This window comes from Meriones unguiculatus, chromosome 2 (assembly GCF_030254825.1).
Source record: "Meriones unguiculatus strain TT.TT164.6M chromosome 2, Bangor_MerUng_6.1, whole genome shotgun sequence".
NCBI classification, from domain to species: domain Eukaryota; kingdom Metazoa; phylum Chordata; class Mammalia; order Rodentia; family Muridae; genus Meriones; species Meriones unguiculatus.
Genome location: NC_083350.1, coordinates 85,412,880 through 85,432,275, shown reverse-complemented (window position 1 = coordinate 85,432,275; position 19,396 = coordinate 85,412,880). Strand labels below are relative to the sequence as shown.

The window sequence follows — 19,396 nt, the reverse complement described above, 5'->3', positions numbered from 1 at the left end:
TTGTGGAGTGTGGATCGGGAAGGTAGAATCCCCTGCAGAAGCCAGGAGACTAAGGACATTTCTGATTCAGGGGTCCAGAATAACAAAGGCTAGCCATGCAGGAGATGAGCCATTTCTGTTCAAGCAAAGACTATGGCAAGGAAGCAACGAGACTAGTTCACTTGCTGGTGAAAGAGAGGATGAGAGAGCATGGCAAGAGAGAGGATGACAACAAGACTAGGTCTGCATCTTCTCCAGCACACACTTTCTCATCACAGAATTCGCTCAACATTTTCTGCAGCCATGATTCTTTACTTTTCAAGTATGGCTGCTCTGGTCCTGGAGAAAACATACAGATCCTGAAGAGATCACTCCAGCCTTGTTCTGGTGCTCATGATGAGACTACTCATCAAGTTACTTCTCAATTCTCCTCCTCCTAGTCTTTCTTAAGCCTGTTCCCATTAGCCCTGTACCCCAACATCAAAACTGTTCACCAAGGTCACTGGTGATCTTCATTTTGCTGAATGCAGACTCAGGCCACGTCTTCCAAGCTCCACTGGGTACCTCCAGTGTGGCCCGTCACTCCCTCTTTCCTAGCACTGTCCTCACTGGTATCAGACTTGGATATCTCAGCCTCAGCTGTTTCTCCATGGTCTCTTAGTGACCAGAACACTTGAGAGCTCACTTTTCTCTGTAATTCAAATCCTTGATAATCTGCTCCAGCCTCATAGTTTTGAATGACATGCTTGAGCTGGTGGCTCTTCAGTTTGTCCCTCCAGGACTCCAGGCTTACCTAGACATTTTGCTCATGCAACATCTGCCCCTGGGTGTTGAATAGACACCACAAACACGTCAAAAAGATTCCCAGTCTCTCTTTCACAGCTGTGATAGTCGTACCTCCCCCGTTTTCCCTCCAACTCTAATCTCAGTTAATGGCAACTTGATCCAGCCAGTGTTTATGCCAAAACTCTTGAAGTCATCTTTCTTCTCTTTGTCATACAGTGCACATCTAAATCTCCATAGTACTGGCAAAATGTACTCTTCATGCACTCTCCTCCTGCCTCAGCTACCACCTCTTCATCCACCGACCCTTAGCTTTACACTATTGTAATATACTCAACATCTATCCCTACATACCATCTTGTCTATTCTCGCTACTAAGATTAAATAAACCTTTAAAAAAAAAAAAGCAATCAGATGGTATGTGTATCGGGCTTGGTGGGTGCTTGGTCAGAAAAGTGCAAACCTCGAAAGCAGAAGGACTTAAGTTATGGCACCCATTACAAAGCTAGGCACCATGAATCTGTGATCACTGTACTAGGGTGGCAGAGACAAGATGATCCCCGTGGCTTGGCAGCCAGCCAGTCAACTGAACTAGTAACCTCTAGGTTCAGTTAGAGACCCTTTCTGAAAAATTGAGGTAGAGAGTGATTGAGAAAGACACCTGATGACCTCTTCCACATGACTTTTCATATGTGCCTATACACACATTTGCACACAGATGTATGAACATGTGCACGTGCATACAGGCAGGGATTTGGGAAGCCAAAGCTACACAAAGGCCACCACAGTACTGCCTAGTCTGCTCACTCCTTGGCTCCTTAATCGTTTTCTCCCTTGCACACTCCATTTCAAAGAGCCTGGGCTCCTCACTGTTTCTCTCCTGTGCTAAAGGAACTACTGCCCACATGCAGCTACCACGGAGGCCAACTGCACACTTCCATCTCAAGTGTCATCTTCAAAGTGACAGCTACCTGCCATGTTACCATCAAAGACTGCCCCATCCCAACCTTCCCTGCTGTTTCAACTCATTTCTTTTCCCCAGCACTGATCATTTTTATGATTCTATGCACTGTGCTCAGTTATTATGTTCATTATTAATTGTCTCCCCCTACTGGAATGTCAGTCCCACAAGGCCAGAGAGACTCAGAGTATCCTGAGTACCAAGCTGAGGATCCAGGACCCTAGAGGCACTCAGGAAACACGTGCTAGATGAATGAATGAGTTCTTTTAAGTTTTCAACAATAATAAACTTCTTTACACACAAGCGCTTACTCAGTATCTTCACTGGGATGTGGAATGGATAAACACACAGCTGTTAAAAGGAACATACTACCAGGAAAAAACTATACATTGAGCTTCAGACTTCTAACCCAAGCTATCGATGTATCTCACAACCCAGAACAAGTGTTTGCTTTCCGACTCATTCCTTCCATGTGCCATTCATTTTTATGCTCCCTCAGGATGGGGAATTAAATTATTATTATTCCATAATGATTTCAGAAATTAGGCGATATCATCGGTGATTTTTATTTGATTCAGTAACATCTAGAGGAAGCACAAACACTCACTATATCTTTATAGAAACACTAGGTGAGCCAAGCAAAAGCCTGGGATGGAAGCTCCCTTAGGGATTAACATGAGTGTATTCGGAGATGGGAAGAAGTCCACCATCAGAAACAAACAAACAAACAAACAAACAACAACAAAAACATTACCTGTGTAGAGTCACCATGAGAATGTGCCTTATTTTCCTTTAAGCCAGACTCCCAGGCAAGGCTGCTGCTGGTACCTGGAATAGCCCGGAAGTTGTTCCAGCATTTCTGTGTGACTGGATGAGAAGTGCTCCAGGAAGAATGTGGTAGGTGACCTTTCCTACTAAACTTTTTTTTTTTTCACCCAAAGATTCCTGCCATTTCAAGCTGGGTGTGGTGGCACATGCCTTAAACCACAACACTCAGGAGGCAGAGCCAGGCAGATCTCTGTTAGTTCAAAGCCAGCCTGGTCTACAAAGAGAGTTCCAGGACAGACAGGGTTGTTACACAGAAAAACTGTCTTGCAGAGTACATGGGATGGGAAAGATTTCTGTCATTTCCATTTCACTTCCTATACTGGTGACCTTCTACAACATTAAGAACAGCTAGAGGGAGGCTGGCTTTTTATTTCATTAAGCAATGAGTGCTTATGAATAATCAACCCTCAAAAAAATCACTATTATTTGTTTTACCCCCACAGAGTGGATTAACCTGGTCCACAAGAGCTCAGCACACAAAATAGACAGTGGGAATTTAACAGCATCTAGTTCCCTCTTCCCAGCGTGTGCTCTCCTCTTGCCAAAGCCCCTCCAGTCTCCTTCAAGATTTTCCACATTTGTCTCTTCTGTGGCATATCTGTATTTCTTCTTGTTTGGCCCCAGATGTCAGATTGGCTTGCATTACTCTAAGCTGAATCATTTGATTTCCTGTCCATGTTCCTAACCTTTCCAGAGCCTCTTGTATCATTCCTCAGTCATTCCTGCTGTTTACAATACCTCTCAACTTAAAGCCATCTGCAAATCTCATTAGTGAAATGCTGACTCCTTCTCCCCCGCAACTACAGGACGTACTGAAAGCCAAGGCCTGACACCAGTTCTCTCTTCTCCAGTTGAGGCAATACTTCTCCAGATGGCTCTCAGTCATTACCTTTTTAATATGATTATATTCTTATTGCACAAATATTCTTATGCTCCCAGTCTGGACATATCTAGATATGAGAAGTCCAGATTAGTAATGATCTTCTAAGTGAATTAGAAGAGCTGGTAAGGTCCCAGGATGTACAAGGCCTGGAGTTTCAGCCCCAGCACTGCCAAAGGGAAAAAGCTGAGTTAATATTCACTTTACAAAATAATTAATTATTAATTCCTTTAATAAGTCATGTTTCCTAGTATACTTAAAATACTCAGCTTACAAAAAGAAAAATATTACCCTGCTTCTTAAAGTCAGATTCAGCCTTGAATATAGGTACTTTATCAACATTAGCCAGGCCACAAGAAACTGTGGTAAACTGGTAAATCTTCAAGAATATAATTCGATTTTTTCATGTTAACAATGAAAACCTAAAGGAGCCACTGGCTTTGGCATGATTCTCTGGCTCTTTAAAAAAAATTCTAAAAAAAAATCTCTCTTTTTAATTGGCTTCAATTATTCCTACTCTTGTCTGATATTATTCAACACATTTTCAAATTTTATTCTTCTTTTCCCAAATCCCTCAGAGCCTAGTGGTGACTCCTGTCATTCAGCACACAGGGAAACAAGGCGGTCAGATGGTAAGTTTAAAGCCAGCCTGGGCTACAGAGTGAGCTCTTGGCTCAGCACACGCAAAATACCCAAAACCCCTTTAGTTCCTTCCATTCTGAGCTCCAGATGCTGGGCTACAACAGAGACCTGTCTTGATGCTCCAAGGCTTCTCCACCCAGCAGAGGGTGAAGAGGGAAAAGCCACCCAAGCACCTGCCACACGTGGAGAGCGATCTGCACTGGCCCGTTCGTTCTTCACGGAAGCCGTGTTGAATAGCCGGTAGGCGGTAGTTCTACAGTAAGCGAGCACCTCTGCTGCGGAATATGCAAGGACAGACAGGCAAGCTTGCCACCACAAGACACCATCAATTCCTAAAGAGAAAGGCTTTGTTGTGACTGCTGGTTTCAGAAGTTTCAGTCTGAAGCCTTGTTGCTTTTCGCACAGGCTCATCACACTGAGAGCACCCACTTGGCAGGAGGCAAAAGGGAACAGGGCCCTGGAGAGCAGCCCCCTTTAAGGCTGTGTGCCTCCCAGCACCCCTTAAAAGTAGGCAGTACCTCTTAAAAGTTTCCACTGTTTCCAAACAGAATCCACCCCAAGATAAGCCTTGAATATTTCTCTATCCAAAATACAGCAGTAACTTAGAACTGAAATTCAAAGAATGGAAAAAATACTCAAGCTTGTTGGTTATATATTAAATAATTATAATTCTACTTTTTACCCATTACAGGATAATAAAGGGTAATTCAGAATAAAAGTCAAGCTACTGAAAATCACCACTCTGGCGATTTAAATCTGGCTTTTAAACTCTGAACTCATCGTCTTTTTTTTTTTTAACCCCATTCTTCTTCAACCCCTAACAAGTCATTGAATAATCCTTTGATGACCTGATTTCATCCCCAGCTTTTTTTTAATCACAAGACTGATTTCTCCCACCTAGACAGTTTGTGCTCCTAAACTCTGCTACTTATCACTCCCCCAACAGCAGGCTGCTCTTCTATTTCTTCAAAGCCTCTGCTGGGCACCCCATTTTATGATCTGCTTCTGTTGTGTAAACTCCACTAAGGCTTTATGTCTCTCACAGCAGCCCATCAGAATCTGGGTTCAGACAATCCTTTGTTGGGCAGCAGCATCTTCCATCCTGACTAGACAAGTGTCTCCAGAGCTTTGCTATGACAGCAAGATCCTCACCACAGGTCAGAGCCCAAGAACAGGCAATGAAGCATCCTGCTCCTCCAACCCCAGGTTCCATCTCGACTACACTAAACTCCTACACCTTCCCAGTACATGCATGGAAGCAAGGACTGCGAGGGTTTCCTACCGCCTCTCTGCATCTCAGCTTTCCTCAGTTGCCTGCAGTTCTTTGAGTACGGTTGAGGCCTCATGCCTTTGCTCTGTCCAGCTTGGAATGTTCTTATCTTTTAAGTCCTCAATTCACCCTGATCCTTTTCAAGTTTGCCAACAGTTAGGGACTAGATGCTCCACATCTACTGCAGGGCATTGCAGGACTGGTCATATAAGCTACATATGCTGTTGTCTTTGCCTTTGACCTTTGGTAATGTATGTCTAAATATGTCTGTGGGGCCGAAGGAAAACCTGTGTGGGTGGCAAACCACTGCTACGAACCATGGTTTCAGTGTTTCCCTCAAAGACCATGAGTTAGGACTTTAATCCCTAAGCCATAGTATTGAGAGTTGGAAGCTTAGGGAGGGGATTAGGCAATGAGAGCTCAGCCCTGAGAATAACGAATGCTAGCATTACAGGAATGGGTTAGTTATTTATGGGGTTGAATTTAGCCCCACTCCCTTATTCCCATTCTCCTGACCTTCCACCTTCCAACATGAATAACACAGCATATGGCATCACCAGAGGGCAGTCCCTTAATCTTGAACTTCCCAGCTTCAATAATGGTAAGAAATGGTTTTCTTTCTTTATAAATTACCTAGGCTGAGCACAAAACAGTTATAGCAACATGAAGTAAAACAGCCTAAGTCAGACTGAGACAATCCTGGACAGAATACATTCATTTATCTCCTATTATGGGTTCCTTGAGAGCAGTCCTTAAAGCCTTCTTATCCACCCCCCAAAATGAACTAGTGCTTGGAGACCTCTGCACTCAGTCAGCACTACCACGAAAGCCTTCTCCTTAGAAGATTAAGAAGCAGGATAGACATGGGATTTAAATGGTGTGGGCATTTCTGGCTTCCACATGGCACCAGAGACTTAGGAACTGAGCCTTGCAGGAATGTGTGTTAAACAGCTTCAAAACTACAGAGGTGGGTTAAGTTTACAGGAATCCACCTCTGGACATATGCTTCAATGATTGCATTTTCTGCACATTTTTTGTAACTAGTTTTGATTGCTTTTTGCTCTTTCTTCTTAATTTCTACACCTACATATCCCCTCCCCCTAACACACACCTGTTTTCCTGAGCCATTTTATCATGGCTCAAGATGTTATGTATGATTCAAAATGGTTTATCAGGTTTAAAAGACAATTTTCTCTCTCGTGGAGAAAACTGGGATAATGCATATAAAAACTGGAAGAATGTGAAAAGTCTTCAAATACATCAGGTTGCTTTCTGCATTTTAAAATGAACACTAAGTCCATTTGGTCCTGAGATGTTTGGGAAACAGAAATGCTTTCTTTTATACCAAAAGATTTAACTTTTTCAAAATGTGAATTCTTGAGAATATCACCCTCCCCAAAGTGAGATATAAGGAACCAATCCTTAATTGTATTTATTCCATTGTCTTATTCAGAGGACAATATAAGAGCTTCTCCCCCACTTGGAAATGTGCAGCATTTGGAGCCTCAGTTGGTTGGTAAAAATTAGAAATGTCTTTGCTGATGCACAGCTGTCTTGGTCTCTTAATCACAGATGCTGAAAGCATTTGAGGAGGCTGACTTCTGCACAGGACAATCTTGTCAGATCATGAGAGACTAAGTTACTTAGGAACTCGATCACAGAACAGCAAATCCTAACTTTTCCTCACCACAATTTCCACTTCAAACCAGGTACAGATGTCAGAGGTTGGTCTGATGAGTGTTACTGGTCCTCAAGATCTGGTTACATCTATTCTTATTTTGTAAACCTGCCTATGACATACGTGATCGGTCGATTAAACAGCCTATACCTGGGAAGGGCAGAATGGGGCAGGCATGGCTAAGGTTCCCAGGCTTGGAGAGGACAGGAGAATCATGGGGAACAGACCTGAAGAGAAGAGGAAGGAGGACACCACAATGGGTTAGTGTGGAGAAAAACAAACAAACAAACAAACAAAAAACAAAACAAACAAACAAACAAACAAAAAACAAAACACATGGGCTGAGAGGAAAGACTCCAGTAATGGCATGAAAATGCCCAGATGAAAAATACGAGCAAGTACCATGATGGTAGACCAGATGAGGCAGATTAAGATGGATGGCATTGGATGGGGGCTGGGAGATAGACAGTGAGGTCACTGAAACAGTATAGGTAATATATCTGCCCAGCCCAAGGTAAATAAGGCAATTATAACATCTAACAGGTGTCTGTGTTGATTATTTGGGATAGTGGGTTAGATAATTCCACTGAGATAATGTTGGGTTAATAATAAAATTATATAACCAACAGTCTTTTTTTTTTATTTACAACATACAGATGCCAGCTCTTTTTCTAAACTATGTTCATTGTTTATGTGCATGAGTGTCTTGCCTGCATGCCCTTTTTACCACATGTGTGCAGTGCCTGAGGGAGGAGGCCAGAACGTAGTGTTGGATCCTTGGAACTAGAGTTACAGATGGTTGTGAGTAGCCTTCTGGGTGCTGGAAATAGAACCGGTGTCCTCTGGAGAGAGCAGCCAGAGTGCTTGCCCACTGAGCCCCCTCCACTCCCCACCCCCCAGCTCTTCTTCATCTCCATTCTGCTGGGTCTGTTCACCTAGGACCGTGGCAGGCAAAGGGCCGCTTTTCCTACTACTAGCTGCGATTTGTGGCAAAGAAGCAGCAGAGTATGGTCTGCGCCATAGCCTGCCCTCCACTAACTACTCAGGGACTCCGAGGGCCCCAGACAGCATCAAGCAAGGCCGACCCTCTGAGGGGAGCAACTAAGAATGAGAATTTTTTTACTTCTTTGAATGGCTCTCGGCTGCGAATCCTGGGTAGTTCTCTTTCCTCTATGGAATTCCGTCCTCCCCCAACAACAGCATCCTATGCTGCTGTCTTGTAGGAAGCAAGTGACCACGTCACATCACCTCACCTGCTTCAGGTTCAGGGGATACAAAAGTCAGCAAAAAATGTAGCAGTTTCTGAAGGTAGAGAAATACTTACCTGAACAGTTCCCAGAAGACATTTCAGTACATGTCAATTCTACCTCAGTGAGAACAACTCTGGTGGACAGCTGTCAGGGACTCTGCCCTCAAACATATAAAGAAACCACAATGCTCCCTACATCCATTTGTCCTACCCCATTAAAAGGTGGGGAGAGAGGTGAGGAGATGGTTCAGTCGATAAAATACTTGCTTATGAGGACCTGAGTCTAATCCCCAGAACCAACACTGAGAAAGCTTCACAAGCTAACACAAGCTTGTAATCCCAGAACTGAGAAGATGGAAGTGGAAAGTCCCGGGGCTTGCTGGCCACTCGAGGGTAATAAAAGACTCTGGAGACAGTAGATAGCACCTGAGAAAGAACACTCACTGTCCATGTGAGTGCACATGTGTGCACACGCACACAGACATGTGAGCAAACACCAGTATCTTCCCTCCAATCTACAACAGTGTTCTTTCTTAGTGTCTCCATTCAGCTGAATGGAGCACTGCTGGGTAGACAAAGGGGCAACGGAGGAGAATGACAGAACTGAGGGCACGAAGAGGCAGCAACACTGCAAAGCTGTAGCTGTCCGACGAAGTGTGCATGTCAGTGGCCTAGAAAGTAGAAAGTGGGCCTCTACCTGTCAGCATGGGGTGCAAATCTCACAATGTCACCTATGTACCCTAGACAACACGGGTGAACGAAACACGAGCAGTGCTCCCTCCAGCTCAGTTTCCTTGGTAACCTCCCTATTTTCAACCAGGGAGGACCATCACTTCAATGAATAAGGACTATTACACCAAGAATTAATAAATACTTGGGTGATTTGAAATTTTATTGAGAAAATAACTATTTTGAGATTATATCCAGTTTTTCATGATCAGAATAAATTCTTAACAACGATCATGGTTTCCACTTCTGGCATTTCTACATCACCTCTAGTAGAATACATTCATAGTGGGCACGGCTAGAGCGTTAGGCCATGGCCAGCGTTGCTGATCTGACTGTTTGCACAATAGAGACTACAGCATTTTAACACGTGAACAGATGTTTAAAATGTTTGCCTTCAAAGACAAGCTTGGGGAGACAGAGCCAATATGCATACATACACAGTTCTTGTCTTTTTCACTGGTGATCTTCCAGAAAGCTGACGTGAAGCTACAAACACCAGTCCTGCCTAAAGATAGTTTCTATCTTACAAAATAAGACCTAAGAGAAACCTGCTTCATCTTTATGTACTTAACTTAGAGGCTTGTACACACCCCTCCTCCAACAGATCAAGATTCCAGTAGCCTATGGACCAAAGAACAAGCAGCCAGCATGGCCTTCTCCATCTCAGATGGCTCTCCGAGGTCTGATGGATGCAAACTCTGGCAGGTCATTCCCAAGGATCTGGGATATGTAAACTACATGATTAAAAGGCATCGCTCTAATTTTTGAGGGGCGAACTGAAGCATCAGAACTAAGATCCAAGAGCTTTTCATGTGGCTAGATGCTCAACATTATACCAGCACTCCCAGCCCAAAGGCACAGCCAACCCTGGAGCGCCACGCCTGCAACTGTGTATGTTGCAAAGGTTGACAAGGTGCCACAGCTTTATTGGTGAGCTGGTTTATACTCTGAAATGAAATAAAGCTTGTCTAGTTACATTCACCGTCATCAGAGAAGCACTCAAAAGCAGAAACTTTGTAATGAACAACAAAATATTCAGTGTTCTCCTTAGTAAATTTCTCAGAACGCAAATCCCATAAAACACCTAGTTTAAAAAAATTCTCAGTAAAATAAGTTAGGGAAGTGGTATATCAAACTGAGGTTCTCAGTGGAGACACGAACTCCTCCTGGGAGACAAACACGTGCCCACACATAGCCCTGCTCAGCTTTCCTCTTTGCTAGTAAAACATCTCTGAAGCTGGAAAGCAAAAACACACATTTACACATCAAAGGCTCTAAAAAGCCTAAAGCAGCTCTGCTTTGCTTAATGCAGCATTTTTAAACTTATTATAACAGTGTATTCTGCCAAATACCTTCTTAGAAACTGCTCCTGCATAAACTTGTTTTTACCTTTTAATTCCAAATTAATAACAATGAGGGCACAAAAATAACTAGTGGTTTTCCCCTTTGAAAGAAGCTAGCTCATTCGGTTTGAGTAAGTCTGGATCACAGCACACCCCTTGCTATTCACAAGTAATCAGCTCAAGCTTCCCTTTTATTATATCACTGTTCAAGAATGCTAATTCTTTTAAGTAATCCACGGACCACTTTTCTGGAAAAACATTTTTAAGCCTTTGTAATTCCCAGAGTCCCCATTTGTTTTGGTCACAACAGTCCTGAGTACAAAACATGTAGCCTGGGCTCCTAGAGACTGCAACACCCAACACCAACTTCCACATTAAACCACTTTACAAACACTTGAAAACAAAAAAGAGAAACCTTTCCCAGTTTACTCGATCATGAAAACCAGCATTCTGGAATCCAACGAAGCTTCAATTAAACCTCTCAGGGTGAGACTACTGATCTATGATTTCATGTAACCATAGATTTCTTTAAATTTTGTTTAAAATATGAAAACACTAGGAAATAAATGTAATTTCACATGACTGCAGAGCAGCAAAGCAGTCTTTGCTTTGCTGTTTCTTACCACCAAGAACTATATACAAAGACTGCCATCACAACCCAAATGACCTCTGGCTTTGCTCAGCATCTCAGCTCTAAAAATAACCCAGACAGGACAATGTCAATTACACATTCCCTTCGAGTTTAAAACAGAAAGCGAATGGCCCTGCCACTCCTGCAATAGAAGGTGGTGTCAGCAAACATGGTGCACACGTGGCCACAGAGAGGAATGCAAGGCAAAAGGGATGCCCACTCAGAGACAGGGCAAAGGGCTCAAAACAATTTGTCCTCAGTTATGAAGCCAGCTGCCAGAGGGGGAAGCACACACGAGAAACAAAGCATGAGCATTTTGATATCTTATAGAAAACAAGCTTTTGGTGTGAGGTTGTTAGATCAGGCAGAGGCAAAGGAGATCTTCAGAAGTGTTTATTAGAGACCCGAGCTGCTTTTTCTTTAAGCTCAAGAATCAAATAAAAATTTCATCAGATAATACGATGCAGTTCTCATGTGGAACTCAATACTAGGTCTGCAGCATCAAGTTTTAAGATACAGCTATGCAGTGATAAACTTACTCTATTAGGTTTGCTTCTAAAATCCTTTACTTGGAAATAATTATAGACTCTTAAAGTATTACAAAAGCAGAAGTAAGATAACCCAGGGCCACATCATTCAGCTTCCTATGTATATTTAATTTTATTTTACTGTTAATTCTGTGTATGTGTTGGGGAGGGAGCACCTGCACACTGTGAATACGGGTGCTCACGGATTCCAGAAGGGGGCACTAGATCTCCTGGAGCTAGAATTACAGAAGGCTGTAAACCACCTGCCAAAGGCCCTTGGGAACTGAACTCAGGTCTTCAGCAAGAGCAGTAAGTTCTCCTAACTGCGGAGCCACCTGTCAGGCCCCAATCATATTAAGTATTTATAATCTGGCTTTGAGTGGTTATGGTTGTGGCTGTTGAAAATTGTCATTTCCCACCCCAACCCCGAGAAAACTTTTTTTTTTTTAAACAAGCTTGGTAAGTGCATATTCTTGAGAGGCTCTAAAGAAACATTATCCAATTCAAATACTACTTGATCACATGTAGCTACCTGAACAAAGTGGTTTTTCTCAAAATACTGTTACCAGTGTCTGCCTCTGTTGATGTCAGTTTTCTCAAATGTTAGACTTTGAACAACTTTAAACTTAGCGCTAATATAAGCGTCTTTGTTCCTTTGTGTTACTTTATCTATCAATTGTAAATTGTTAAGGATTACAAGGGGAAATAAAAATGGTTGCTTATATTGGGTCCTCTACTACCCCAAAATAATTCAAGCACACCAACACTGAAATTTGTTAATGTGAACCTTTTGTGAGGCCAAAGTTAAGAAATTTCCATTGTCCTTGTGTGCAGTTTCTTTAGTGTTGGGTCATCACTGTGGCAAGAGTGTCTATGTTTACCCTGTGGGAATTAGTGAACCGATTTCTTTCTAGCTCTGTACAATCAACAAAAATAAAAATGAGCACAGTCCCTGTTTTCATGTTGTGCTCTACCACCCCCTCCAATAGACAATGGCTCACAGTATTTGGTCAAGGCCATGGACCACTTTTCCCAGTGCACACACATCCTGACCATGGGCCCTTTGTCCAGTCTAGGAAACTCTTTCCTTCTAAGAGCTTCTCTGTGTGCCTGGTCCCTAAAGTGCTCTGTGCTCAGTTACAGCTTCCTGTCATCTCAGTTGCTTAGACAAAGAAAGCTGATGGAAGGAACCCAACAGCTAAGTTCTTTCTTAGCCAGCTCAGCTTCTGCATCTCAGAAATGTGGTCTTGAAGCACATGGACACAGAGCATGAGGCTAAAGGCAGTTCAGAGCAGGGAGACAGAGCAAGCACATCACTCCACAAACACCCTCTGCACCATAAAGAACAGATGTTCGTTATTCTGAAATAAGCCTTTTGGATTAAGCATTCCATGCACAAAATAGTAGAGTACACTTCTTGGTTGCAGCACAGTGTCTTCTGAACATGCCCTGCGACATTCCTCTCCACATGTAAACAGTCCCCTGCTCACAGGGACTAGCAGTTTCATTAGAAGAACTTACTTAAATCAGTATTATCTTCTAGCTTCACACACAGTTAGATCTTACAGCCTAGTGGTGATGCTATGGTTCTTTATCTTAGGAACTGTTATTTTTCAGAAACTACTGTCCTATTTTTACATGTGTTTTACAACTGTAAACTACTTCAAATACTGTTTTGGAAGGCTTACTATTAAATCATAATTGAAAATGACTAACACTGATTAAAGCATAAACAGATATCTGATTAACTTGCTAACCATCTTTCTCCATTATAAAGTCAATCCTAGAGGCAAGGAAGCCTCTTGATCATTATTTTTAAAACAAAATACTCAGATTTCAGATTGCTGTAACTTGCCTTAGAAGATGTGACACACACACACACACACCACCCCTCACTCACACACACTCACTCACACATAGCCCACAAATGCACATCCCCCACACACTTGAACATACATCACACTAACCTCACAAACACACACACTTACACCCCCCACTTTCACAAACACATGAACACACACAACACCCCACACTCACTCAGTCCCTCACATACACACTCACTCACATGCATACTTTGTTAAAGAAGTATTGTGAAACTCACTGCATGTTTGTCCTAAATGTAAATGCACTAGAAGAGAAGAACAAGATGGTGAAGATTACCTTGTGTCTCACTTAAAGCTTTCAAGAAAAACTATTTACAGCCATCTAAGGCTTTCATCTACTGAAACACGGAGCAAGCTAGGGAACAAGTCAAATGCAGAGCAGAGGTCTGCTCTGCTCACAGCAGCGGAGGCTCTAGACAGCACAGCATGACTCCAGGAATTTGCTGAGCACCGTAATAATCTTGTAAGACACTAATCCAAAACATGGTCCTATATTTTAAAAATCCCAGAAGTGGTTTCACAACAACAGAAGCACCTCAACCACTATTATATGTCAAATACCACACAGGAAATCCTTGGACAATCCATTCAGCAATCAATAACTATAAAATCACCTTAGAAACCTGCTATTTCTCACTTATTCCTTTGGATCCTTCAACTGCAGTTAAAAATACATAGGAAATAATAGTTGGTCAGAAAGTATGTGACTACATGATATGCTTATTATAAAGAAACTGTTCTGAGTCAAGTGTGGAGCACTGAAACCAGGCACATGGGAGGCATCTCCAGGATCCTCGCCATGGCTCATCCCAAGGATGCTAGCAGTTAACTTCAATACGGGTTTCCTACGAATACAGTAAGATGAGCTAGACTTCCAGCTCTGGAACTGATACAAGAATAAGAAAATGGGCAATGGTGCACTAAAGCTGCCATGTTCGCCTTTGCTAGCTTAGATCAAACATGTCAGCAAGCACTTAATCATACTGATGCTCGTGTGCATGCCTTATTGGGGGTGTTATAGAAACCACCTTTAACATTTGCATATGTGGTACTAAACCGCCAGAGGAGCAGACTTATGAGAGAATAATTAAGAAGCACATTCCTCATTGCTTTTTTAAAGTTAAACACAGGCTTTTCTACTGAAGTAATTTCTATTTTTCCTAGTTCCTAAAATAGGCATTAGATTTCTCAAAAGAAGAATAAGGTCTCAGCCAAAAAGCCACATATTATGTACTGAGATGGGCCTAAGAAAAACTACGTTAATAAATTAATTTAAATAAATTAAAAATGCACATTCAGAAGAGAATTGCAGCTTTTGGTCAGCAACGCCTGAACAAAAGGCAAAGATCTGCCATGACTAAGGCAGGATTTTTACAGACAGTACTGTCAGTCTGCCCTGCCCACCCACCCCGTTCACTTAGCATTCACCTGTACTTAAAGTGCACTGCCAAGCTAAAATAAAAGCTTCCCTAATTTAAAAAGAAGTCACATACAGCTCCTCCTGCATTACAGTCTTTCTTAAACCCATGACGGCCTCTTCTTTGGGTCTCCATGCCCTCGGCATGAGCAGTTACTGCAACAACCATAAGACTCTGGTTGTGTCTGGCTTTGACTGTCACGGTGACAGCCTCTGTAAGGAATTAGGCTCTTCTTCTGCTGGAGTCAGTTTGAGGGTTGGCAGCTTCCGAGGAAGAAGCTGAGGGCTTTGGCGGAGATTGCCATCCATCTGTAGAAAGTACAAGACACATCTGAGTGAGGCTGAGGCTCCGCTTTTGTGGACTGTGGCTTCTCTATCAAGACTACAGCCGGGAAGAGGACAGAACTGGATGTTTGCAGGACTAGTGGAGAAACCTTTCTCTGACAAACCATCACTCAAAAATTATAAATGTCACACCTCAAAAATCAGCTGCTTCAGTATCCATAAAAAGCAACATGGCTCATACTTAGCCAAACTCTTACTATCACCACAAAATGGTAGTAAATTCCACGAAAAAGCATACACTGCAGAACTTAAGACACCTTCTAAAAGTGAGAGTGGACAGAATACTTCTAGCTGTGTTCTGCAAATCCTCCCCACATACGGAAAAGCAGGCACAGCCCCGCCCTATGTGACAGGAGAAAATGAGGTTCAGAAAGGAGAAGTACCTTTTCTCGGTCCCAAAGTCAGCAGCAGAGCCGGAGCTTCAAACAGCTCTTCTCACTGTGACACAATTGTTCTTTTAACTACACCTCTTTTCCAAACTAAAAGTGGACAGCATGGCATGCAAACACAGCCCCCTCTTCGCAGGTTTCCAATCAGAGCCCTTCTCAGATCTACTGTCGGCTCCCTTCCACACCCAGTTCCTAGGAGTCTCTTGCAGACTGAGACTCTCCGAAGTAACAAAACAACTAAAATAGTAAAAACACTGTGGACTCCATTCAGGATAGAGAAGAACCAGAAGAAAGGAGGGCCATGAGGGAAAAAAGAGAAAGGCATTACTAATAATGAAGAGGGGCATGGGTGCTTAGACCTGCAGAAAGTGGCTTCAGGACAGAGGAAAGACAGCAAGCCAGGCTTGCTTCTAATCTGCTCTCTTTACAGGCAATTTTTAAGTCACCCAACTTGACACATGCAAAGTATATAATAAAAAGCAAACCCAATGCAATTATTCCATTTTTCCTCAATGCAACCAGGCCACTGCTGGCTTTAAAACACTGTATCCAATAAATCTTCACTAACAGTATATTCAAACAGCCTTTTGAAAAGTAAACTCTTAAAAACTAAAAGGATAAAATAAATATATAACTCAAATTATAACATTCCCACAGAAAGGAAAATAACATAGTAACTCGACCTTTTCAATTAAGTTGGATTCCTTATTTACAAGTTGTGTGAGTTTCTGCAGGTTTGCATCTATCATTTCTTGTCCAGCTGGAGAGATGCCTGAGAAGCCAGGAGAGAAATCAGAGAAAGAAAGGAAAACTTTCAAGCTGTTTAAGACTGGAAAAAAAAAATTTTTTTTGGTTTTGTTTTCCCACTTTCCCAATTGCTCCACACACACACACTCTCCAAGAAAACAAAAGAGAAAAAAATATTTTGGGTTCAAGAGCAAAGTTCAGAGGGCCAACAGTGCTCCAGAGGAAACCAGAGAGGAAAACACCGAACTGAGTGTACAGAAGACCCTGAGCCCCAGAACATGCAGCCAGCCACAGTGGTTACTGAGGGCACAGTGGTCTCAAGTTTACGCTGGCTCTCTCCCTAATCATTACACATAGGTCACTGGTTCTAACGCTAGAGGCATCAATTTCCTATAAGCTACTCAGTAGGCACCAAAGGATTTTTAAAAGTAGAGCTTTCTGGGATTGAGCCCAGGACATTTTAATTGGGATATGTGGAAGAGCTGTGTACTCAGGCTTATGAGCCCCTGCCCCAGAATGACAAAGTTGGATGCTACTTAGTTCCCTAACCTCCCATGTCCTAGACCTCCCTACATGTAAAGCGTATAACCCAACTTAAGAAACAGCCTGTTTACCTAAGCCAGCTACCTCATAACTTCTGTTTCTTTAAAGAACAACTTCAGCCACCTTGACAAATATAAACTTAGTGCTCTAGTCCCTTAAGCATGAGGCCCTAGTCACAGAGATGCCATCCTTAGTGCCAGGACCCCCCACTTACTATATCACCTGTTTGGTGCAATCAGTTTTAGGTAGCAGAATCATGGGAGTATGCCTCACCAAAGTCAACTCTACTGATTTCTGTTCTGGAGGAAAATGCAGGAAGCAGCAGGTAAAAACCATTTGAAGCGATTGCCCATTTGCATGAGGATAAACACTACTTTTCAGCAGGGACTCAACACATGCGGTTTAATCTTTTAAGAGAAAATGACTCATTTCAGGGGTAGAGGGGCATACTTATAAAGAAGATACACACAAAGTGCAAAGTCCGGAGAATGGTGGCAGTCACAGGCCTCTTTCTCCGTGTAAATAAGAACATGGGAACAGATGGGAAAACCACCAGAATCCAAGACAATTTGAATAAACATTTGCTAAAGCAATGCCGACTTACCCCCGGGCCCATGCCTAAAGTAGCTGTTCAGGATGTCATCACAGAGGCGGCACAAGTTGGAGAGCTGTTTCAGATGCTCTTGTAAGTGAACTTTGGGAAAACGCACTTTATAAAGTGGCGCAAGGAAACCGAACACATAGGCATCTAAGGTGGAAGGCCTGGAAACAGAGGACTCTCCTTCAGAAGCACTTAGGGGAAGAACTGACTTGGATTTTATTTCAAAAGTTCTCATTAAACTATCTGTCTAATAGGCAACATCAATTTTTGAATGGTTTACTTCTATTTTTGTTTCCAAAGGTGAGGCATCTAGGGTTTTACCAGCATTTCTTAAATTAGAGTTTTAAGAATACTTTATTTTATTCAGAAGAAACTGAAGTTGTAAAGTACAAATGTTATGGAGTATAAGGAGGATAGGAATAATGTCTGATACTTTCACAGCCACATACGAAGCACATTAGGCTGATGTTAGATTGAGGCCAACAACAACAACAAAAAAAACTTCCTATAAAAACCCAATAAATCATGGGCTGAGAACAGAACCCTGAGACCTTGTAGATGCTGTTTGAGAGCTCTGCCACTAAGCTATACCTCCAGATCCCCCTTTGAAGTGAAAAACTGATTTTTGATGATGGGAGAACGAGCTTTAATTCACATTCCACTGAATATATCCACACATGTCAGAATGACTTTTTCCCCATGATACAAATGATAGATTATATTTATACAGTAAATAAGTACCAATAGTCAACAGAATTCCAAAACCAACCACCAGCCCTGGGACTGAGAAATAGCTGGGTGACTCCCTTCAGGGTGCTCATCAGGAAGGGCAGAGTGGCATGTGTGCACTGGCCAGTGGCTTCACAATCAGTGCGGTGGGTAAGAGAGACATGCGCTGGACATCCCAGGGAGGAGAGAGCCCAGTGGCTACTGGAGTGTGGCCTCGGAGGGGCTCTCATATTCCCAGCAAAATCACTGGCTGGGTTTTTTATTTTTCTTTTTGTTTTTTTTGAGACAAGGTTTCTCTGTGTAGCCATGGCTGTTCTGAACTTTGTAGACCAGGCTGGCCTTGAACTCAAGGCAATAGGCGTGAGTCTGCCTCTATGTCCTGAGTGCTGGGATCACAGGCATACGCCACCATGCCTGGCATTTTTTAAATTTATTTATTTTTGGTCTTTTGAGACAGGGTTTCTCTGTGTAGCTTTGGCTGCCCTGTAAACCAGGCTGGCCTTGAACTCATAGAGTTCTGCCTGCCGCTGCCAGGGAACAAAGGCATGTGCCATTATGTACTGCTACTTTTTTTTTTAAGGGATAAGTTAGCTTATTTTAGAACAAAATATGAGTAGCCATGACGCAGGAACACAGATGTAGGTAACTCCAAATAGTGTTTTCAATGTGGCAGTACTTTTGTGAAGTTTTTCTAGTAACAGGACAAAGAAAGCTATAAATCAAGCACTTTTCCAGTACACTGATGTAAAAACAAAAAGGTGGCTTATAGCAAAATGACTTTTAAGGGAATTTACTCACGTGTCACCAAAGAAAAACTGAGATGTCCCCAATCTATGTGACAGGAGGTTTAGGCACTCCTTGGCATCTCTGTAGATCTAAAAAGGATGATAAACACTTGGAGGAAGCACCTAGAGGTAAGGCCCTGCGTCTTTTCCTTCCCTACAGAGTGCTGGCTGTACCTGTGCTTCCACTTCTTGGACATGGTAGAGGGGAGGTTCTCCCCTTGTCAAGAGAATCCTGTTCAGTGCTCCTCTCGACATCCTTCCAGGCAGGATTAAACTTAGAGGGAAAGGAATACGGGAGGCAAACCACGGCTTTGTCACAGTAAAGTAGTTGTCATTCTCAACCCAGAAAGTGTGAAGCTGCCAAAGGAAGAAGAAACCATTACAGGACGCTCTGCTAACATAAACATCACTCAATCAATTCGACAGGCTTTTTTTATATATATATATATAAATGTCT

General features: G+C 42.6%; 1 protein-coding gene across 11 annotated transcripts in view; it reads right to left on the bottom strand.

Annotated features, from left to right (window-relative positions):
- The window catches only part of Mtx3 (metaxin 3), a 173,750-nt gene that overhangs the window by 152,084 nt on the left and 2,270 nt on the right, over positions 1–19,396 (bottom strand). For 6 of the 11 annotated variants that reach the window (XR_009589947.1, XM_060377783.1, XM_060377785.1 and 3 more), the window contains exons 5-7: positions 19,114–19,296; positions 18,953–19,029; positions 17,429–17,586 (exon numbers count right to left, since the gene is read on the bottom strand). Coding sequence is in view for 10 of the 11 variants with exons in the window: in XM_060377783.1 (XP_060233766.1) it covers positions 17,429–17,586; positions 18,953–19,029; positions 19,114–19,296 (418 nt within the window). In the remaining variant the exon portion in view is untranslated. Of the gene's footprint in view, positions 1–2,265; positions 4,406–9,133; positions 15,110–16,217; positions 16,307–17,428; positions 17,587–18,952; positions 19,030–19,113; positions 19,297–19,396 lie in introns of those variants that run through there. The other 5 variants (XM_021657651.2, XM_021657655.2, XM_060377781.1 and 2 more) reach the window with 4 other exon arrangements.